This window comes from Leptidea sinapis, chromosome 1 (genome assembly GCF_905404315.1).
Source record: "Leptidea sinapis chromosome 1, ilLepSina1.1, whole genome shotgun sequence".
Lineage (NCBI taxonomy): Eukaryota > Metazoa > Arthropoda > Insecta > Lepidoptera > Pieridae > Leptidea > Leptidea sinapis.
Genome location: NC_066265.1, coordinates 9534412 through 9560129, shown reverse-complemented (window position 1 = coordinate 9560129; position 25718 = coordinate 9534412). Strand labels below are relative to the sequence as shown.

The window sequence follows — 25718 nt, the reverse complement described above, 5'->3', positions numbered from 1 at the left end:
TGAGCAAAATAAGGTTGAGAAACTATGCTCTAGACCTTATTTCGTTTAAGGACTCTGCAAGCAAAAGCTTTAGTGGTTTATGTAACTCGGCACAACAGAAACTTTCGACTAAGAGCGAGAAAATATTGAAAGAACTGATGATGTCATAAGAGTGGAAGGGAATGAAAGTGAGACTGCATTGTTGTGAACTACAGATGAAGAAGGTATTTCATTGACGTATACAAGTAGCAAGTTGCAGTATACTGTGAATATAAAATAAAATAAGACTTTATTATTACTTCCAACTATTATTTTATAATAAATAAGACATAATAACTTAAATAGTAATTTGACTTTCGACAAAAGCCTCCACGATGGACTTCCACTCTATTCGGTCTCTAGCTACTCTCATCCAGTCTGGTCCAGCTAATCTTTTCAAAATCGTCCCCCCACCTTCTTATCTATCTACCTTTCCTTCATTTCCCGTCTCTTACTGTAACGATTCAGTAACGATTTTTGTCCATTTATCTTTCTTTTCCCCATAATGTGTCCATTCCATCTCCACTACAGAATTTGACACATCTTGTGTCCGTTTTTGAATTTTATCTAACTCTTAATGTTCTCTAACTTTTCTTTGTATCGTCTTCTAACTCCAATTACGCTCCCTTCAATGAAATTGTGGCACACTCTAACTTTTAATGTTATATAATAATAACATTAACATACATAGGTAGGTATATCGGGATACTCGTAAAAATGAATGGTGTGAGTTTCTCAATAATTGAATGTTCCCTTAATGAAGTGCTATTAAGTGAGCAATAATTTTGTAATAAACGATCAAAGCTCATATTAGCGCTTATCATCGATTCAACAATAATGACACCCCTGTCATAGAGCAAGTATACAGATACGACCGACACAAGCATGACTAAATATTGTATTCGAATTAAAATCTATAATTTCCTCTATGACAGTACTTTTCCGTTTTTAAGATTTTTTTTATGAAAATAAGGGACGAGACGAGCATGACGTTCAGCTGATGGTAATTAATACGCCCTGCCCATTACAATGCAGTACTGTTCAGGATTCTTGAAAATCCCAAAAATTTTGAGCGGCACTACAATTGTGCTCGTCTCCTTGAGACATAAGATGTTAAGTCTCATTTGCCCAGAAATTTCACAAGCTACGGCGCCCTTCAGACAGAAACACAATAATGCTTACATATTACTGCTTCACAGCAGAAATGGGTGTCTGTGGTACCAATAATCTAGCCGGCATTCTGTGCAAAGGAGCTGAACGTCCTGCTAGTCTTGTCCCTTATTTTCTTAAAAAATATCTATTAGAAATGATAAACACATCATCGATCAAGCCCCACTCGAAAGCCCGTCGATGCAATACGTATAAGGTGAGTATCCACAGTTGCAAACTAGAACGGTACCCGCGTGCGAACAGATACAAATCTAAATGAGCCATTATAATATTGTTTAAATGCGATCTAGTCTGACGATCGCGAGTGTGTACTTCAATCTGAGTGTCGTTAACTTGGCCTGCGTCTGTAAGTAACCGTTACAGTAACTGTATTATTTTGGAAGATTCTCGTAACGAATGAACTCTAATTGATTTGGTGGTTGATTCATACATTTTATTTTTAATAATTGGAAACAATTGCATAGTAATTTTAGCTTTTGTTTGATATTTGTAATTATACTAAAATGATCACTATTAAGATACCGTGGCGGTGTTTCGAGGACGATACGACAAAAGTACTTTCAAAAAAAAAGGCGTAAGTACAACCTTTTTAAAGGGCCGGCAACGCTTTTGTGATTCCTCTGGTATTGCAGGAGAATGTGAGCGGCGGTGATCACTTAACATTAGATGACCCGTACGCTCGTTTGCCCTCTCTTCCATAAAAAAAACATAATTTGAATATTCAAGTACATATAACATTTGCTACTGCAAATACTTCACAGAGTAGAGATACTCGTAGGCAATAAAACATCATATAGTATATCACATAATCTATGACCAACACTTGGATACATAGGTGTTACTGAGGATATAAAAGACGTATTATTCGAATGTTAGACGTCTGGCTAAAAATAAAATAATACATATAAATAAATAGTGTATTATTTTTTGTTTATATGTTATTTAACTTTACATATTAGATATATTATAATTCGTATGTGATTTCAATATATAAGTATTCGTGCCATCTACCATATCACATAAGCAACTAATTTTTTCATGTCCAAGAGTAAGATAAATATCATCTAATATAATATTGCTCGTCGCTAATCAAAATACAAACATAAAATACCAATATAGCTAAACCGCGCTCGAGAATTACTGAAAACACACGAAAATTCAAATGTGGAACGCTGGAATCACCAATAGGATTATCGTCCTACATGTATAAAAGACGAAAATTCGCGCGTTCTTACCCCTTTCATCCGCCCGCGCACTCCACCCCCGCGGGCGCCCGTACCGCGCCACCCTGGGGGAGCTAATGGCAGCACCACTCGGATTCATTAGTAAATTAGAAAGCGGATGAGTCCAAAGTTACGAAAATTCAATATCTAATAATGATTAGCTTCTCTCCCGTTACACCGTACCTGTCTATCGCCAATAGAAGTTACTCACAAAGCGACAAGCGGCCCTGTTTGAATTTGTCAATCGAACTTTCGTTCCAATTTCGAATTAAATTATTTAGTTTCCGATTGGATTCTGTTTGGATACTCCGGTTTTGTTTGTTGTTTACCTGACCACTATCGACTACCGAATTCACGCTTCGCGACTGTTTGTATATCCTCGCATCATCTGTGGTTTGTGTATATTCCGTTCGCAACCATAAAGTTGAACGTTCCTATTTCAAATTTTCATATACATCAGCGGGGGATTAATATTTCCGTGAGCGTTGAAATTCGTTTCCTTTGGCGGGCTTCTAAATTTAAAAATAAAACTCTTGGACGGTAATTCGATCCTGGCGGCAAATTAAAACTGACATTGAGAGATTAAGAGATGCCTTGAGTGTGTTCGTTGTAGACCTACTACTGCCTCCCGTCTCCAAGTACTCCACATAGACAAACATGCAATTTTAATAACATTTTCGAGTAATTTGATTAAGATACGGACCTGTTATGACCAATTGCGTTTCTCTTTGAAATTTTTTGAACGATCAGAAATAATGAAAATTTGGGTTGTGATAATTTATAAAATTTGTAATAAGGGTGAGTTGATACTGAGTAGATCGGTCATGCGAAGGGTCGCGCAGCCAGACAAAGGGTTCAATATAGGTAAATAACTTGGGAAATATCCGAGACGAAATTATATTTTATGTGTGGTTTTGTTCGTTAGCAATTTATTACAGAGTGACCGCAATTTGATTTTCAGTAATTATATTTATTATAATATTATTTAAATCAACTTGAAAATATTTTCGCCTAATATCGTCTGTATTAAGAGGTCTTGAAATAAATTAAAATAATTATAGAAATGACGATTCAAGTAAGTGAGGTAATTAAATAATAACCGGATTTAGAATTAATCTTCAGTATAATTAAGGTATACCTAGGTATGTATAGTTTCCGCCATTGTTGAAAATTTAATGTCAATTTTCACGCACAATTTTATTTATATTGACGTAAATATTCAGTATTAATTGTTTTAGTTTCATCTAATTCTTACAATGGCGTCAACAGATTATTTATTCAGACTTATTTTTATAAGAAATTGGTTAAATAAATTTCCTCATACGGCAATGGCTAAGTCAAGTTAGTAAATCTTTTGTGGGGCGATGTATATGTTTATACAACAAGATCCCAGTAAAAGTTCAAAACAAATGTATTACGAAATTCAAAAGAATTGTTAAAAAACGTTTGTGTGGTAAAGGTTACTATAACATAAATGAATTTCTTAATGATGTGGTATCATTTAGATTGCGAATAAAGCGATCGCCCTCAGGCTGTTAAATAATAAATTTTATTCTACAATTTTACATTGTTATTATGTTTTTATAAAAAAATAAGCCCGCTGAGTTTCATGCACCCGTTCTTCTCAGATCTGAGGTATACTTTTTCGAATTAGAGGTAGTTTTTGACTTTCAAATAAGTAATATGATATTAAAAATTATTGAATTTGAATAATTGTCTGAACTCTCTTTTTACTTTCGACCACATGGTAATTTGTGTCTTGATATTATTCAAATACCCACAATTTTAGCGCTGCACACATACTATAAAGGAAATTAATTAACAAATGTTGAAGGTATTGACAGACGGAACCCGCACAAGGTTCCCTTCGCTCGGGCCCGGCCACCGGGAGCTTCTTTATCATATTTATTTTATTTCAATTCCACGCGAATTTAATCCCTTTCCATTAATTAGTGACCGCTGGGCGTAATGCGGGTCCAAGCTGCCCTAGCCAGCCCCCGCGTGTTAATTTTTCTTGAAGGGTTGCGTGAAGACATGTACCTCGTAGCTTCGTGTTCATTAGTTTTTTTTTTAATGGCTCCGGATTTGGCTGCAGTTTGTTTGCGAATGTCAGAATATGTAATAATTTTAGTAGGTACTTTATTTTCATTCTTACTACTTCCTTAAATATAAATCTAGAGTCCTGATGTTTATTTCCAGTGAACTCCTCAACTAATGAATGGATTTTAATGGGGATTACTTCATGGAGTGCAGTTAAGTCCAACTTGGGAGATAGGATAGTTCTTATTTCGATTTCGGGATAATTCATAAAGAACAGTATTTTATTTATTATATACAGAGCAACGTCTGTCGGGTCAGTTAGTTTATTATATAATACTAATTAATTGTTTACATGTTTTTGCATTTTTAATTGTAATAAAATTCAAGAACGGTTTTGCAGTGATATCAAAAGGGGTGGACCTCTGGCCCCGAAACTAGTAAAAATCTACGTACTACAAAGCTGTGGAATGAGCTTCCTTGTGCGGTGTCTCCGGGACGATACGACATGGGTATCTTCAAAAAAAGCGCGTACACCTTCCTTAAAGGCCGGCAACGCTCTCGTGATTCCTCTGGTGTTGCAAAAGAATGTGGGCGGCGGTAATCACTTAACACCAGGCGATCCGTACGCTCGTTTGTCCTCCTATTCAATAAAAAAAAAGGTAGTCATCATGTCAAAGATATCACTTTAAATCCATCACTATTTTGGAAAAAAAATACTAATAAAAGGACAGGTTGCTTTGACTGGGTCCTTTGTAAAATTCGTAAAAGGACCAAACATAGTTCCCCTATAGATATAAAACTTTTCAACTTCTGCTTAGAGTAAATGTCTATATCGACATTAACGATAATTCTGATAGCCAAAGAGCGGTTTTTCTTGCTGCTTGTCTCTTCTCCAACAGTATCTGAGATTCTCGTATGTTCTACTGATGGTTTCGATAGATAAGTTCGAATTGTTAATTCGTAAACGTATCGAGCGAAGTCGTAATTACAACTTAAAACAGAGTAATGGTCAGTTTGGAGTGTCCATTACGAAGCGACTTTCAAATCGTAATTTTGATTAATACAGTTTTTGTTAGATTCGTCACACTTGCGTAGACACGAATCTAATTATATGCGAATATAAAATTGTTAATAATGCCATAATATTTTAATTCTGTTTCCTGTTTCGAAAATTATCTGTAGTTATAATGTTTAATTAATGTGGAGGTTATATCGCTACGGGTGGATGGTATTACGTTTTATGTTTGAATACAGTATCGTTTTGCCGCGCCGCACGGCTTGGCATTCGGGCAATTTTGAACCATCTTTTAACAATATTTGATTTACAAATTTAATTTGTATCAAAATTTATTAACGAAGCCATGACCACAACCTGAGAGTTGGACAAGACATGTCAAGATTTACAGTCAATGCGTCACTCGGACGGTTTGCTCAGTAGGTAAGACTTAATCGTCCATTAATTTTGGTTCAAATTAAATTTGAATATATATTTCCAGAAGTGAGGGACGTCAATTTAAAAAAAACACACTGACTATGAGATTTGAAGATAGAATCTGTAACTAATAATAATATGTAGGAACAAGTTTTGGTTAGATTCCAACGAGTAATACAGGCTAAAATATAGATTTCAGTTTGTCGACATTTACGGGAGAGCAAAAATTAAGAATGCTAAAAATAGCGTATCGTATCACGTTAGAAAAAATCATAGAGAAGATGTAGAGCTTAGATAATTTATACGTCTAGATAGAGTCTCTTGCTGTTAGACAACCGATAAAAACAGGCTACGTCTTACACTCGAAATTTTTATGACACTTTTTTTTCGACGTTTTCACAGCTGTCATAGTCTATCTAGATTCTAGACGTATAAATGATCTAAGATAAAGAGTTAGTTTTATAGTAATATGTGTCTTAGGACGTTGAATGCTTATGAGGAAAAAGTCACAGAGGAAATATCTAGTGAAGACCAATAAATCAATGTCAAAGCTCTACATTATCCATTGTTCATCGTTCTCACATTACCGCGACCCAGCGACTGCCATCAGCCATATTTAAGATTTCGGTTATATTTATAAATACCAAATTAAAGTTCACACAATTATACTCACCGTTCATTTTCACAGTAATTAATTGTATGGGCAAACATGATTCCGACCGTCTCCCATATAATGATACGTTTCTAACTTTCTAACAGTAAACATGAAATTATTCGGTCGAAAATTTAAATTGTTTATGTAATTAGTAGAGTAGTGAGTGGAGAAATCGTTCCTGATTCATATTGTTGTGCTGCTCAATGGTCACTCAGAAATTATTAGTTTTGTAACGATAATATTGATATCTGACCGAAGCGTCAAATCTAAATATCGATCGTATTCTTACCAAAGTCACCAACATAGCCCAAATGTATGCGAAACTTAAGTGGCACAGGGCAGGGCACATAGTTCGACGGACAGATGGCCGTTGGGGCTGTCAGTCCTCGAATGGCGACCACGTACCGGAAGACGCAGTGAAGGCCCAATGATCTGGTCAAGATCGCCGGAATACGTTGGATGAGGGCAGTGCAGGACCGATTGTCTTGGAAATCTTTAGAAGAGGCTTTTGGCCAGCAGTGGACGCCTTCGGGTGATGTTGATGATGATGGTGACGATGATTTGACATTTTGTTCGGCAACTATATAAGACGCAAAATCGGCCTCACATGGAGTACTGTTCTCACTACCACCTTCTTCCATTTGAATGCATACAGTGGGAGGTACATGATGCTGGCTAGGTTATGGGTACAAGAACGGCGCCTATTTCTGCCGTGAAGCAATAATGTGTAAGCATTACTGTGTTTTAGTGTGGAGGGCGTCATAGCTAGTGAAATAACTAGACAAATGGGATTTAACATTTTATGTCTCAAAGTGACGAGCACAATTGTAGTGCCACTCAGAATTATTAGGTTTTTCAAGAATCCCGAGCGGCACTTCAATGTAATGAACAGGGAATATCAATTACCATCAGCTGAACGTCCTGCTCGTCTCGTCCGTCGTAAAAAAAATACAACTAAGAATCTAAGAAAATACGGCTTGAATCATCGATTATCGATTGATCTCCGATCGGCTTGTTTCTTTGGCGTTGCGTAGAGATGTGGGTTCTCTCTGTATCTTCCACTGCATATATTATCACGGGAAGTGCTTAGAGAAGCTACTCAGGTGGATACCAGCAGCCAATTTCGACTACCAGACATTAGGTCAAAATGCAAAATTCCATCCGCGTCATGTAAATATTTGCCATTCCATAACCACGCGTTTTGCTAGAAACTATTTCCATGATGAAACAAAATAAAAAACGCAATAGTTCGCAACTGTGAAAAGTTTTAATCTTGCAAGTTTACTACCGGAGCCACACTTTCGTAGCGATAACCTACGGTGGTGGGATTGTAATATCGTCACACTAAAATATCAAGGTAGATTGGTATCCATCTTGATAACAAATTATTTCTTATCAAATTACAAAAATTATTATTTGTTTGAATATAATAAAGACGCAAATCTTTACAATTTTTATGGATGTTATATTCTCTCTTATCGTTTATGGTTTTACCTAATTACAAATATAACAATTATTATCTTCGTGTGTACCAAATACCTTAGTTATTATTATACATTTTTTGTTCACAGGGTTTGCCTAATTTTTACAACAACTTTGCCCGAATAATATTGAATTGGTTCTATAGGCGCGTTATAAAAAAATTAAGAGAGTGAAATTTTAGGATGCGCGGATCATTAACACAAATGTTACAAGGGTGAAGTTGGTTCCTAAAATTTTATGACGTTTGCGACGTTCGTTATTGTTTTTTTGCTTTCTTCGTCCATTATTAGGACAGGCAAACGGTTCATGCATATAGCCGTATTCATTATTTAATAATTAATTATCAAAGCCATCTTTGCGTAGACTAGCAGGAGGAATAAATAATTTTAAGGATTTTTGGCTTTGTTACGCCAAAAAAGTAGAACTCCTTGCGTGCATAAAGTTCACACACACTTTTTTTGTATGAAAATAAGGGACGAGACGAGACGTGGGCGTTCAGCTGATGGTACTTGATACGACTGCCCAAAACAATGCAGTGCCACTTAGGATTCTTAAAAATATTCATAATTAAAAGCCCAACGTTAAAGTAAAAATGAATACAGAAAGACTGTTGAAGCGACATTCAGTGACGCTAACTACTGAAACCTGTGGCCCAATCGCTTCTTATTTGTCATCCGTTGCGTTCAATTGATTGATCACCACTTTTGTTGCTGCCTGACTCATCACTCGATTATATCATCTACTATGAACAATATCTCTATCTTATAATTTACAGTTATTAGCTATATTGCCCCATTTTACTAAAACAGCATAAAAAATAAAGTCTCAAATATTTGCAGCATTATTTAAAATTCATCAAGGATTTTAGCACACGCTATAACTATTTATCACATTTATAATATAGCCTCTAGAAATTCCTTGTTATTTTTACATTATTCGTATTATAATACGTGTCTTAATCAGCTACGTCTGTATTTATTGGTAGAAGTAATTTAGTGATAATTTGAATATTAAATAACTGCACATATAAACAAAATAAATATGGCTGCAACGAAACACAATCTTAACGTGATATCAGAGAAATATTAATCAAATAAATAGCGAGTAATAAAGCATTAATTATTGAAGTAATCACTAAGAGTGATCTTAATATCATGCGTCACGTCTGAGATGACTGAAGCAAGCCAGGGTTATAAGAATATAAAATATTATGTTTATTATTTAAGGAATTCACGAGCCTTTAGTAATTCACTTTGATAAGTTGTTGCTATTTAAGGGACATTTAACTAATTGAACACATTTTGCTAGTTCGGTATCTGTTAATGTAATAGATTTCTCAGATCGTGATTTTCACTTTAAAAAGTCGAATTGACGTGAAACTTTTCTCAATTATTAAGTAATACTATTGTTTCAGAGGATATTATTGCACATGAAAACGATGGTAAATTTGCAGTAATTTATTTCTATTCTAATCTTTATATTGTGGCATTTTGAAAGGTCACAACAATTTAGCCAATGTCGAAGTGATATTAATTAGCCTATTTTAAGTAAAGTATGACATATGCTGTCAAATTCATCTCTTGTAGCAAAAGCTCCAAGAGGTCAGAAGTCAAAGCTTTCAAGAACAACGATTAAAAGGTTTATATGAGAGTTTATCGAAACTTTTCATTGCAAATCAAATTACAAAATTGAGGTACACAATGAGGTGTGGTGTGCCCTTGCACTTTGTATGTGTAAACCTACCTACTTACCTCTAAATAGAAAAACTATAATAACTATTTATGTAATATTACTATCATTTAAAGTTATATTATCATAATTATTACAGTTAATAAATTGGGAATAAATAGCTTCACCTGTATATATATTTGTTTGTAACTGACTCATTTTTTTTAGTTTTTTTAAGCTTTTAGAGTTTTACATTTATTTTTTATATGATTCGGTTTATTATGATTATACATTTTTAGATTCATCTAATGTCGAACATTGGCTCGGCTCGATTGCTTGGCGTGTTGTTGGTTATGAAGCCAGCTTCGGCGAGCTTCACGATACGTCTGCGATGTTATCAGCTTATGCCATGACGCGTGACGCGACACGCGTGGCTGATCACACTACTTCCATCGTCTGCTTTCTTTGATCATTTACTATTAATGACCATTTGAATGGAGCCTTTCACTCAGATAATGCATTCCTTTTATAAAGCCTTATAAAAATCATCTCAGTTCTGAATTTGATTGCTATCCCCTCAAGGTTTTATTTAGCTTTTACCAGTGGGAGGCCATATCATGGGTACCACAACGGCGCCTATTTCTACCGTGAAGCAGTTATGTGTAAACATTTCTGTATGAAGGGCGTCGTAGCTAGTAAAATTACTCTCTTAAATGTCTCAAGGTGACGGGCGCAATTGTAATGCTGCTCTGAATTTTTGGATTTTTCATGAATCCTGAGCGACACTGCATTGTAATGGGCAGGGCGTATCAATTATCAGCTGCTCGTCTCGCCCCTTATTAATATTTAAAAAAAAACTTTAGTTAAGCCAGTTTTGAGGAATATCGGATATACCAATATCGAAGATGTAACTATTTTTATTGAGATGTGTTTGTCCACAAATGCATCTTCTTTGTATTATTTCAAAATTTCATCAACCAGTCTTGAGAAATTTGTTTCCAGTCTTTTAATCATCGGTTTTTTATGATGAATATGAATTCTAATTTCCGAGTCATGGATGTTTATTTATAGTATATTTATGTATGTTTAAGAATATCTATCGAGTGTTAAAGTGATGTTGTGTTTTAACTTTAGATATTTGATTCGTCTAATTGAGCCTTCTTTAGATCAGTGGTTCCCAAATTTTTCTTTGCCATGGACCACTTTCATTTTTTTATTGTTAGCAGAGATCACGACGTTCAAGAAAAATAAATTGAATCAATCCGAAAAGAAACTATGAACAAAAGTATAATTTTAAAATTGCATTTGCATTGTATTCTTAAGGCATCCAGGAAGAGTCTTCGAAACTAACGCCTGACGGTGGATGATACAATGCGTTATGGATTTTTCTGTTTTACTCACGTTGCCAGACCAGAGCGTGATCCCAACATTGCTGGAAGAGTGCCATCCGATACAGAAACCAAGGAGTTTCTCCCAGCTAATGTTATGTTTCTGAAAATATTTCGATATCGTGTTCATATCTTCGATACCTTTTGGAGTTGTTTCCAGTTCCCGTGAAATCAATAATTCTTTATAATGTGCAGCGGGCTATTGAAATTGTTTCGCGGTCCGCGGACCATATTCTGACTCACTGGACCACTGGTTAGGAACCACTGGTCTAAATAGGCTGTGACAGTTGTGATAACTTCGAAAAAAAAGAGAGTTGAGATTGACTTTTAACCTATATTTTCAGCAATGACACTGACAAAAACTGTCATACAAATCGCGAATGTAAGACGTAGCTTGTCACGCACACTAAAGTAATGAACTTGGCCTGTTTTCATCGATTGTCTATCAGCAAGAGGCTCTATCCAGATGTACAGATTCGCTAGCTAAGTTATTAACATTTTAAGTAAATATTTAGAAACAGTCTTTTATAATTATTTCTTATTATTACAAAGCAAAAAATCCAAACGCAATTACAATTAAGTTAATGAAACAATACATAAATGGGTATTATGATAATTGAGATTAATGCAATGGCCAATAATCAGCGACGCATCCGCTTCGATGAGATCGGGCGATTACGAGCTGAATGGACTCAACAGGAAGTTTCACAAAGGTCTCGTACGTCACCGGCCACAAGAACAAACGCCCCATGGCCTATGGGAACTGATCGATAATTAGATTAAACTGAACACGTGGAAATAGCGGCTGCGAATCGATGCTTCCGTTGCTGATAGTGCGCGTGTTGAGGTCGAGCAAATTACAACACTGGCTATCCTCAGTAAGATGACGTCATTGGTTCAAATAATGCCCAATTGAATGAACATCAACAGATCAATACAGTAAAATCTCCTTATTCGCGCTTCCTTTTGTTATTACAATAAGGGACGAGACGAGCAGGACGTTCAGCTGATGGTTATTAATACGCCCTGCTCATTACAATGCATTGCCGCTCAGGATTCTTGAAAAACCCAAAAACTTTTAGCGGTATAAGATTTTAAGTTTCATTTGCCCAGTAATTTCGCTAGCTGCGGCGCCCTTTAGACCGAAACACAAAAACGCTTACACATTACTGCATCACTGCAGAAATAGGTGCCGTTGTGGTACCCATAGTCTAGCCGGCATCCGGTGCAAAAGAAGCCCCCCACTGGTATAGGTTCTATAAATGCCGAGCTAATGTTTTAAACTGTTTTTTTTTGCACGGTCGTATAGCTTATCTGACAATTTGTTACAGAGAGCTACCCTGGCGGAGAAGGAAGTCACAACCCTGAAAGAGCAGCTAGCCACTACCAGCCCGACGCCACTCCAAGCCACAGTACCACCCAAGACGAATGGCTCCCACATAGAATCGCTCCGAGAGAAAGTCACAGATACGAGAATATCCGAACGGTATAGTCCTGACATCAAGGAGGAGAAGAGGAGGACCCCGGACATTGATGAGGATATCGAGCAGAAGATAGAGATGGCAGCCACGGCGAGAAGCAACAGCAACTCGTCCAGGAGTAGTCCGGTCGTCCACCAGGGCAGCAACCTGGAGAGCGAACTCGCTGCTAAGGAAAAAGAGGTAAAAAAACGACAAATCACTACTATCTAAAACAAAGCCAATCTCTACTATATAGAATTTATTATTTACCTATCTTCCACATACAAAAAAGGTGTGGAATAAGCTTCCTTGTGCGGTGTTTCCGGGACGATACGACATGGGTACTTTCACAAAAAGCTTGCACAATTTCTATAAAAGTCGGAAACGCTCCTGTGATTCCTGTGGTGTTGCAAGAGAACGTGGGCGGCGATCACGCGTACATTCGTTTGTCCTCCTTTTCAACAAAAAGTATGTTTTATTAAGAATTAAAAGACCTGGCACATCAAAATAAATCATGAAGTGTTTTTTGCATGAGATTGGCAGTCGCTTCCAGGAAGATATCCAAATAATACACCCGTGTTATTTGTTTTTTTTTTTGCATTTTTATCACGGAAATACTAAAAAATATTTTATTGCTTCGTATAATGTCTATTAACATTATCATTACTAAATGAGTATCAATTCATGTTTTGAATTAAAAAAAAATCGAATGTTTCGATATATTGTTAAGTATCGAATGAAATATTATAAATGTGACACAATAGGAGCGCGAGTACAACACTAATGTGATCCCGTATCGAGATGATGAGTGAGCATGAGGTCACTCGGTTAACTGGGCAGAGTTACGGAGGATGCTGCAGCCTTGCGCCCGCGCACCACCGCGTATCGAATCTAACGGACGATCAATAAATCAATTACATGTGCGGGGGCATCGCTGAATTGGATTTGACAGTTCGTTTCACATAGTGACGGGTTGTTTATCGATGATTGCTTCTCGAAATAAATCGATAAATTTCTGTCCTTTATGTATCGGAAATTTGGTATGATTTCTGAATGATATAATATGTTTGATTCCTAATGCTTGATCCTGAAATGAAAATCTATGGTAATGTTGCTTTGATTTATTAAATTTGATACGATATATTTTTTGATATTTATGTAAATAATTATTTTATGCGGAAGGGCTTGATAACCTATAAGAAATTTAAAATATTTTTATTTTATTTTATAAGTTGTAAGTTAGGTAACTTCGTGCGAAAATCGCATATTTAGCCATTATATTCATTATCATTAACCTCATAAAGCAATTTTTCGTAAGAAAATCTCTAGACATAATCTAATGAGAACGCTTTCTTTTACTTGCTCGGAAAATTTAAAACTATTACTAAAAATATTACTCAATAAGTATAGAGAGGTCTCGTACGGAAGTCAGGGCGGAGAGCTAGTTTTACAAAATTGAATCACTAAGTATCGATATCGCCCGCGTTCACTTCGGGAGCAGCAAGCACTAGTGCAGGGAACAGGATACATTCAATGGAATGATTGATCGGTACCGAACAGTAATCCTTGCACTAAATAAATATCAGGATTTTATGAGTGGCCACCATCCGATCTTACTGACGCCAATTAATACTGAAACAGCCGATTGATCCTGTTTTCGGGATCTCCGGTGACGTAATTGTCTTTGGATATAAATGTGGGTATTTATATTTTAGGCAAGTAGCAATTTATTTATTTTAGATTAACGCAAATTTTACACATTTAGTTAAATGAGAGTAAATGTTACTGTATTTTTACACAAGTTTTTTCGGGGGACTTTTACTTTAAAAAGTATTTTATTTAGATGCTGTTAATGCCCTTAATGGCCGATGAGTAAGTGAGGATGTTCGTGGGATGTTTTCGCAAACGGACTAGCGGAAAAGTTCTCGCAGCTAATGATCTCTATTACGAAATATTTCAAAGCAATCAATCAGAATGATCGGCGGTCAGTAGTCTCAAGTACTCGGTGGTAAATTGAGCGGAACCACGGCGGTGATGCGGCGTTTAAATCAATTTATTTATTCAGCAAGATCAAGTGACGCCCACGAGAGTACCGCGCGGGCGTCAATCCTCCTCACTCCACGCCGTATCTACAATATTCATATTGTATTTCTTGTTATCATTTGCTAAACTTACATTTTTCACGTTGCCTTCGTTTAAGTTTGGAGTATGCTATCTTGGGTTCGCGTCCTTTAGTTCGAAAAAACTGCATCTGGTCATAACGATAATTATTACTTTAATTTAAGAATCATATTTGAAATCTCCCTGAAAAGTAAATCCATGTCTAGCCTCTCCATGCGTTTTATTTTGTCTTTTGTCCAGACGAATTAAAGTTAAGTGCAACAAGTAGGATACAAATTTTGTCAGGTATAAAATAAAATATGTTGTGAGAATGATAAAGCAAAAAATTTAAGAAATAAACATATTGGGCGTAGGTGTGGAGGCTGATAGGAGGAAAATAAATGCTGCATGGCGCTATTAAAATTTTGCAAACAAGATAGAAAAATATTAAATCAGCATATTATTATGATCTGTAATATTCATAAAAGTTTATTATTTAGTAGATGAACTCCGAAAATGCAATGGCAAAGCACTGAGTAGCGTTTGATACAAACAACAATACGGAGGCACTCAGCGAGCGCATCAGAACGTGAACACACAAACAGACAAAGAGATCGCGAATGAAGCAGAAAAAACATCGGACTTCATTGAAGCGTGCACTGCACCAAAAGAAATCCTGCATCAGACGAAACACCTCACAGGCGCATTCATCGGTCATTAGAGCATTGAATCACCGAAATTGAATGTAATAGTGATTCAGTTCTTATATAGCCAGCCCTCTACAGCGCTGAAATGAACCCTGCTGAATGCGGCTCAATGTTTACACTTATCCGTTTGAAAGCTGTTTGTGCCTTCTCTTATTTTATTCATATTTTAAATGCGCTGTTTTTGATACACTTGTTTGACTCATGGGCTCCGAATTTTGATGCTGTCAGCCATTTGATTAGTTTATTAACAACTAGCAAATAGCAATGCCCCGCGGTTTCACTCGCTTATATAGCGATCTCGTAGTAGTAGAAAGTCTACTAAGTCGGAGTATAGATTTATTTTTGTTAATATAAAAGTTTTATTTCACTTACTTACTTTCTTTAGATTTACATTTTTAATTTCGTTATGTCTTTTAATTGAAATTTAATAAGTAAACTAGTATACTTTAGTTATAATTAGGTTTATACATAGTTAACTTAAATTGGACAAAAATATGTAATTTTAGACAAAAGCTCCGGTTATTTACCAGAGCGTTTGCCGAAATAAAGGCCAGTACATATAAATTATCATATCAGAACAGTACCTACCTAAATGCCAAAACTCATTGAAGTTCTGCACTCGGTCGGGGAATAAACTTTTCGGCCTCTTTTCCCTTTTTATTCCAATTCGAGTTTAATTAAGTTCTTATAAAGGGGTTCAAATATTTCTTTTTGATGACATCCGATAAACGATTTTGTAACTTTCTGATTTTAATCTTGCTTGGACTTGATTGGGATGTAATTTTTACATTTATTCCAATAAAATTCTTACATCGACGCTTGAAATAAGTATTTTTACTCGCTTTTATTAGCTTGGTAGATCTCTGTAACGGAAATTTGAACGTGATTTTCGACCACATTAAGACTTGGATTCATGTGATACTTTGCACACTATCAAGAACGGTGCCAATGCATGAATTAAAATAGTCTGTCCGATTTTCTTACCAGGATCTTCAGGATCAGCGATTTTTATGTCCGATACCAAACAGTGACTTTGTACCAAATACCAAGGCGCAAACCTTTGCAAAACATGCGCACGCCAAAAAGTCTCGAAAAAAAACTAAGAAAAAACCACCAAAACTAAAAAAAAACTAAGAAAAAGTAAAAAGTAGAAAATTATTTTAATAGATAATTACTTCAAATTAACTTTGTTACGGATGCCTTTATAGAATAAATATGAAATTGATACACAAAAATATATGAAATAGGTACCGGTTCGGTTTTATCGATTCATAAATCAAACTCGTCTGTTCCTATAGCAATAAAATTGCTTTCATGTTTCATGCATAGATGGCGCTGCTCTAAATCCTCAACTGTAAATTCTTAATGTCACTCCAGCGCGGGACATGAAAGAGTAATGTCGCTATTTTTATGCGCACCAAAAGGAAAACACTCGAAATTAGTTTATGACGACTGTCTGTCGTTCGATTTATTTTAATTTTGTTATTTTTAGTTGGCTTATTGGACTGCGAGTGTCGTAAATGTGGCATCTTCGAATAGCAGTGTGTCGATGACTAATGACGCCGGCTGATATAGCATTAATCTCACACTACCGAATAAATAAACGCAGTGTATTCATAATTTATTGCTCGGTATTGGATTTATTGCAGAGTCTATAATATTATTAGCAATGTTTTATTGATCACGTTACTCTAAATAAATTTGACCTCTTGCAAGTAAAACATGCAAGGGCGCGTCTAATCGCAGTCGATCAAAGAGAAAGCAGTGGATCGAGTGTCGGTTGTCGGCAATGTGCGCGACGACAAGAGATGCAATCAGACGCCCAGCCCCGTCCTACGCAACCTATCATCTCTGAAATCGCCACGCACGATAATTTAATAATAAAAAACGAGGCGTAAACGAGAACACCAAATGGAACCCTAACGACCAAGATATAAGGGCAAAAATTACCAATCGTAATTACACACGAAACGTACATGAAAGCAAATGTCAAACTCACATATTTATTTCCAAGTATTGAATGCTGGGCCCCGATTCTCGGAAGATGCGGCGTAAACATCATCATGTCGATGATGAAAGCGATGTGATTCTTTGTACTCATACTGATTAGTCTAATTTTAACTTTAACAAAAAATAACACAGTAATTTGGACATGGCATGACATGACATGGCGTGCGAGACATCGATATTAGAAACTCAACTCATCCGCTATCGGAACTCGGTAATTGCTATCAATAACGTTCATTATTCCACTCAAACTAGAATCATAATATACATCAAAACACTGGGAACAACTTCCGCGTAACCAACAAAGTTGGTTATGAAAGTGGTAATAATTTAAGTTGACTAGTGCACGGAGCCGTATAAGTTTATTTATACACATCGCGTCGATATTCAGAAGTTAGCTCGATAGATTCATAGCAGCGAACATCAAAGGCTTGGCATTAATCATAACTCACATCAATTGCCGGTGAAACGGATCTGTTTTTATTGTAAATTAGTATTAAAAAGCAACAGCGGCGGGACGTTAATCAGAGCGACGCCTATACGTCATCGCAGGCAATATATTGAAGGTGTGTACACAGAAAAGTTGGAACCCAAATAGACCACCCCGGGGCACACCTGTTGCACCAATTACGGGTATTCACTAGTGCAGATACAGCACGTCTAATCTAAGTCGTATATCAATTTATTTGATGCGTTGGAAAGAAGAACCGGTCAGAATTCTAGATAACACATCAAACGAATGTGTTTCCATGCAAATCGACCGTTCAGTTTCTCTTCTAATTTTTAGTATGTATACATTCCCTTAGAGAAAGGACGGCTCTACGATGCGAAACTAATAAAAGTTCACTTCCTACGAATTGATATTTGTATATGTTGGTTCGCTATGAGCCGAGTTCGTCTGGCTTGTGTCGTTTACGATCGTCAACAGTTACATATTTAATGTTCGATGTTTATCAACATTTCTTTCTTATGCAGGTTTTAGTGGGGCAATAAATTATTTATCTTCAAAGACTTGTTCATTTTCAAACTTTTGTTTCTTTTTCATAGCAATCCGCGTTTTACAGCGCACGTCATTCATATTATTGAGTAAACTTGGTACAATGCAGGTGCGGAAACTACGGCTTAGTGTACCGATAGATTTGAGCCGACGATTGTAACACGTAACGTGTCGTCCGAAGAGCTAATTTAGCGTGAATTGTTTCTGTAATATAATAATTAAAAGTTGTTATATTGAAGTTAGCGATCCATAAATTTAAGATAAGGCATAGATAAAAAATTCGTCGAAGATACTATGACTATGTCGGTATCTGTAATGATATCACGTCCTATTCATTAAACACACATACAGTCATTAATTTAAATAGATGATTCAGTCTGAAACCTGTACTGTGTCGTATCACTTCGACAGCGGCACTTAAAATTAATAATTGACATTCAGCCTTCTCCTAAGTTGATCGTATATAAATTTTTACAATTCTACAATTATATTTACCCACCCTATTGAAATCATCAGAGCATCTTCATAATGTTATGATATACTTACCAATCGAAGAAGTTTTAAGACAAAAAACTAAAACTTTTTGGATTCTCTTCTTAGTAACGGTGGTCCTTACGAATCTATACTTACTACTGTTTTTTCCTTCGGTAATACTACGGAAACTACTGAATCGATACAAATTACACTTATACCATTAGATGCAGAAGAAGAGAAGGTTACAGTATATGATATGTTGGTGATAACTTATCCGGAACCTGTATTTTTTTGCCTAAAAATACTTATATATTTGCAATACAAATAATTCAATCAATGACAATTCTTTACAATCCATACAATGAGTGGGCGCAGGGTAGTTAATTATTTGCCGGATCAGCACTTGTTTGTTAGGTACATAATCTTAGCACCAATCTGTTTTATTAAAAAAATAAAATAAATTAAATCCGATTCCTTTATAATACACAAAAAATAAAAGTACTTCAGAAGTTATATGAGTTTTGGCAAATCATCAAAAACACGAATTTGTAACAAATGTTTGTCAGTCTTTTGTATGAATATGAAAATTACTAATCGTTAAATGTTCAATATGCCATTCAAAGATAAAAGTCAGTTAAAGTTTTGATTGAATTGAAATTATTACTAATTTTGAAGTCGATGAAAGAGCAGCGAAGGCCGCTAGCGCTGATTCTAGGTAGGCATTAGCATCGGGCCACGATTCCAAGACTTCACTTGCAGATGTTACACCACCAAAGCAAATGATCTTCAATCAATACATTCATTAAATTTTAATCAAACGCCTCAACGCCCGCGCCCTTCCAACCAAGGACATCAGGGGAAGTTATTGTAATGACTGATTAATATTAATGACCCAATCCAAATACATGTTTGAACTAATTACGTAACATACATAAAACATCGTATCATCTGTTTCATTATTATCTTATGCAAACTAATGACGAGATGTGTTCAAGCAGAGCTAATGATAAATTAACATTAAGGTATTATTATTTAAAACAAAGTGAAAATATTTTTATATTTTGTTGCTTAAATCGTAACATTCCCAATTACAGAAATGTCTTTATCACTATGAAGTACATTTTTATTGTCCACTTAAAATGGGTCTCTAGATAGTTTTCCAATAAGAATTAATTTCCGATAGCTGTATCTGTTGTAACACCATATTGTGCATGTAATTGTGAGCTAAAACAAGTTGTGGTAAGGTTTAGTTTGGCTTGTATATAAATCACATATGCTGTCACATGTCGCGGTGTACTCCGTAGCATAGCAGGCAACACGTGTACGGAATATGTCAATTCATTATAAACTTTGTGTAGCGTTGAAGATGATTTGTGACATATTATCGGTATAAAGCCCTATTTGTTTCTATGTATCCATTAAGGAGAGTATTGTCTGATCGGCGGAATTCCTCGAAATTGGCAAATTTCGTGAGATGTCGCATAATAGCTTCTGTGTAATTGCTTTCTGGTTGATAATTGGGCTTATTATCGTAAGTTATTGTTTCTGTTATCGTCTTTTATCTACGACGCCTTCCTTACCGCTGACAGCTTTCTGAACATGTTAATCAATATCATTAGATATCTTTTTTACTTGTTTGATAACTTATTAAAAAGCACCTAAGCCAGGGGCTTCTTTCTGAATGGACGTCTTAAATCTAATTATAACACGTCCAAAACAATCTTCCCCATTGTTTTTATTAAAATTAATGCAAAAATCAATCAAATCAAACTTTGTGGTCCCTTTGTTCCTATTCCTGAACGGAACATTTTTCTTCTCGCCCCCAAACCTCGAGACAATGGAGATGGTTATTAATATTCCAATATAAAAAACATCGTTCCTAAACAATAGGTGCTGTTAATTTACTCATTAGGGATTCATGGGGAGCCTCGCCGTAGCCCGGGACTCGGGTGTCGGGGAGGCGCGGTTCGGTACAGTTGCAAATTCACTAATAATGGAATCCTTTGATACTTTATTGAGGACTATATTTTACGTATTTACCCTCAAAAGGAAACAAATGTTAGATAATTGATGCATATACACTGTTAATAGAGTTTGTCATGTTTCTGCTGTGCTGATTCACGGAGATAAGATTTCCCTCGAGGAATTTTGAAGCCTATGCAATGTTCGAATGATTGATAGCAACGTCGCTTATAGAGACATTGTCGATATTAATGTTGCTCTTATCTTTTCATGACGCTTAATTGAAGTTGGTGTAATCTAGATACCTATATACATTCAAATTGGACTTTTGTGGTATTTTTGTATCATTGTTATTTGTGTGAAGATCAGCTGCGGATCAAATAAATCACTGATATGTAGTACAATATGAAATTGGACAAAGAACTGATAATTTAATATTTTGAATGACAAAACTATCTGACCACGTGTCAGGAGGGTCCAAACTGGTTATAACCGGTTCCTAATAAAACACCATTCAATTGAATAATTGTACAAGCTTTCACAAAAATGTCGCGATCCTAAAAATTCTGCACGCAATTACTTATCTTATTCTATTCGAAATAAAAACGTATGTCGCCTCCGATTCTGTTCGCATACTCAACCTATCGATTGGTCATCCGCTAACACTAGCCATTGAAATGAATCCCCAATGTCCAGCTGCCCTTAATCGGACTCGATCTATTGATACGGAATTTTTAATGACGAATCGCGTATTGTTACATTTTTATTTAACCTTTCGTCTTTGTATACGATTTATATTTTAAAATACGCTGCTATAACATTAAGTTCAATCAAATGTTTTCCAAGCAGGGTCTGGTACGTATTGGTCACGCACGCCATACTACTTCTGTGATCGACAGCCCCATAATTGGTAATCACAAAGCTAGCTATAACATTATCTCATAATTTAAATCTACCGTCATTATACTTGACCTTGGTCCATACTTGCAACTAGTCTATTACGTCACCACATCCTAAATAAATTTAATCGATAAACGAAATGTTATTGATCCGAATATATCAATTTACTAAATGTGCGATGAATGTTAAACTGAGGATAAAATTTCTAATAAATAAAATAGTAATTCTGCACGAGATACTCGCTGAAGTCTAATTAACATAAACACATTTTTCTACAACACTGAAATGATTCAATTAAATTGAATATTTGCGAAACAAAGGCGTCAAAAGAAACGTCTCGAATAAATTATTTCCTTTTTTTGACCTCAACTTCATTGTTCAAGATATCGTTAATATTAATTTTTTGACACGGAAACAAACGGATTTTAATATTCGCGCCTTCCAACCCTTTGTTATGATAATACTGTCCGATTTTAAGTCAATATCGTCCACCTGGGGATGAAAGCAACTATTTTTCTTTTTTATTTCAACACTTATTGATGAATAATGAAATTTTTGAGTGCTGACTATATTTAAATATTTGTTGAAATTCATCCCATTGCTATTTATATTTTTACCTTTAACTGCGGTTAACTGTTTAAGCCTGAAGTGAGTTACTTGTGTTTTGGACCACAGATATTTCAAGTACTTTTTATTAATAATTGTGAAAATACATAATTATTTAAAATGTCGCAGTGTTATAAATCATGGAGTGATAATTAATACTAAAGATAATTCATAACACTCTCCGTGATTTAAAATTTCGAGCAATCATTTTCATTGAGTTAACACTGTTAAAAGTTTAATTCTGTGACTGAAAATCTACTAAAAAATTACTCAACACTAATTGGCAACTTTTTTGGGAGAATACACTAAAATTGTTCATATCTTCGCTTAAAACTTATGCTTGATTGAAGCTCTTGTCTACGTTCAGGGCACTTTTAGTGCAAGACCCGTCTTCAATAGATACTGGCATGATTGAACAGTTATCATGACTGACGACTGATAAAAAGATTTTGGCACAGGGCAGCGTGTTCCGGTAGTGGGACCGAGATCGGTACGCGAGTGTCAACGTCCGCGGGTGCTATCGTTCCCGGGTCAACTCAAACATTACTTGTCACTACAATATTGTTTACAATTCGGTCATTCAGCACTCAATCAACAGCGCTTCTCAAACTTTAACTACAGCTTACTAGTTATGAGATACTTTGTGTTTCTTGATTTCAATAATGTGACTTAGTATTAATTTATTATAATTTAAATTACAGAATGATATGAATATATATATATTAACCTAGTAAATTAAAAGGTATAAAGTATATGTTAAAAATTCAGTGTTTTATTTGATTTATACCTGAGTGCTCTTATGCCAGTGGGAAGTTTCTTTGCATTGAATTCTGATAAGTGTAGTATCACCGTGACGCAGTTTTATTTCCTGAAAAAATAATGTTCAAGTACTATTTTCACATTTAGAATAAAATTTGAACTACGAGTGTAAGTCACATAATTTTGCCGATACCCTTACCGATGGCTTAGTAAATAACAAATAAATTAAATAATGAATATCTTCATAATTTGCTTACTATTAAAATTCATATATGCTTATTTAAAATATGAATATCTTGAGCGTTTGTTTTCTATTCAACTGCATATATCCTTATTTAAAATAGCATTTAAAATAATTTATCGAACGTTTAACTCTACCATCAACATATATGCCAAAGACCTGAGAAAAGTCTAGAGAGTCCAACTTGAAATATTATAAAGCAAATAATGTGATATTATTAAGAAAAAGTAATCAATTATCATTACACATAGGTTTAAATAAAATATACCAATTAAAATTTACTTTTAGTAGATTTCTGTTAAGAGTTAAGACATCAAAGTTTATTTCAATTATAATAGCAAGGTTACGTGAGCGTTTCGAACTGTTTCATATTGGTTGTATTACAAACAAAGATGTATTGTAAGCGAAGCAACTTTATCAGAATCAGTTCATCCCTCGTCAAATTTATGATGATATTTTTATTGTAAGGTAATGTATAATCCTGAATAAAATATAAATGGTTTATTTCAAAATCATATCTTTATATATATATAAAATTTCGTGTTAAGTAAGCTACTGAACCGATTGAATGCAGTTTGATCCATCTTAACAGATAGGATAGTTTCTATTTGGATTCCTGATCCTTATTTTTTTTTATTTCAATTTTTATTTCTGTATTATGAATAATTTAATAATAAAATTCTTGTCTCTGAGTTTGATAGTTCTGCTGTGACTTTGTTTTATTACAAAAACAGGGCAAAACAAAATAGTTATTGAAATGATTTAAATTCTATTAATTTCGTAAATAATAAAAATATTTTAAATTTTAATATGATATAATGTTTGTATGTATTATGCATTTGTTCAGTTGAAGCAAAGCGCACAAGCTAGTAGAATATATATAAATGGTTGTATGGAAAAAACAGTTTGAGAACCGATGGCGGGGCTCAACCGGGCACACGTGTATCATCTCAAATATAAAACACCGATAGTGTCGATACTATTATATTGTTTTTGTTGATAACACTCATAGTTACACAATTAGTTTTAAATCATTTTGGACAAGTGCGTGGTTTAGCGGGGCCGTGTCGTCACCGTGTCGCCAGTTCTAATTCGGATTGTACACCGTTACGTGAGGTACGTGGGATCTCATTAAAATATTTAATAGAATACATATTTATTGTAATATAAACAGTGATCTGTGAACGGTTGGATCACTTGGCGTTGCGTAGAGACGTCGCTTCATTGTGTGTCTTCTACCGCATTTATTACGGGGAGTGTTCCGAAGAGCTGTTTCACCTGACACGCCACAAATTAGGATATCATCCCCACCATCGGGATGTGTGGCCGTCCTCCACAGTGCGAGTTTTAAGGAACTTTCTTCCACTACAAAGCTGTGGAATCTTCCTTCTGCGGTGTTTCTGGCAACGCTACTGTGATTCATCTAATATTGCAATAGAATGTAAGCGGCGGTGATCACTTATCACCAGGTGACAGATAATAAATAAATTTATATACATTTAGTTAAATACTTTTGTTTTTATATTAACTAATCTAAACGTGATAATATAAAACATCAACTTATAGACTATTTGGGATTTACTGTGGCTTGGATTTACTTTCATGTTCTCCATAACTCCAGTTCATGTTACTTTACGTTTTTACCTAAAAATACGGATAAGTGATTATATGGTCGTTTTTTTGACTTTCAATAAGTGATGTTACATAGTATTTTGAATATAAATATTTGAATTTGAATTATATCATAATATTATATAAATAAAAATAAAAGTAATAATATTGACTCACTTTTACACAGATCATACTGTATGCTTGCCAAACAAAGATATATTTAACACAATATATAAAGTAAAACATATAATATATAAACATCCATGACTCGGAAATCGGGATTCGTATCCGGAATATGGGTCGTAATTGTCAAGTAACTTACTATCAACCTATAAAGTAATTGACAGGATTAATAACATTATAATAGTTAATACAATATTTAATTAAGTTGAAACCAACGCACAATGAGTCACTTGTCTTACTTGAGTTAAATAGAGCTTATTATAAGCAATTAGAAATATATTTTATTAGTTAGTAATTAAATTAACTTGTTAAAAACTTTATGCCTTATTGGTATAATAACACCCATACGCCCTTCCCATTACAATGCAGTGCCGCTGAGGATTTTTTGTAAAATCCCATAAATTCTGAGCGGCACTACAACTGCGCTCGTCACCTTGAGCTATAGGATGTTAAATCTCATATGCCCAGTAATTTACAAGCAACGGCGCCCTTCAGACCGAAACACAGTAATGCTTACACATTACTGCTTCACGGCAGAAATAGGCACCGTTGTGGTATATAATAAAGCCGGCATCCTGTGCAAAGGAGCCTCCCACTGGTAAGGAAGGTAAAACATAATATTATGTAACAAATAT

General features: G+C 35.1%; 1 protein-coding gene across 5 annotated transcripts in view; it reads left to right on the top strand.

Annotated features, from left to right (window-relative positions):
• Window positions 1-25718, top strand: part of LOC126967500 (homeobox protein cut) — a 156413-nt gene that overhangs the window by 68419 nt on the left and 62276 nt on the right. For all 5 annotated transcript variants that reach the window (XM_050812180.1, XM_050812341.1, XM_050812102.1 and 2 more), the window contains one exon: window positions 12408-12737. In XM_050812180.1, the coding sequence (XP_050668137.1) occupies window positions 12408-12737 (330 nt within the window). The remainder of the gene's footprint in view (window positions 1-12407; window positions 12738-25718) is intronic.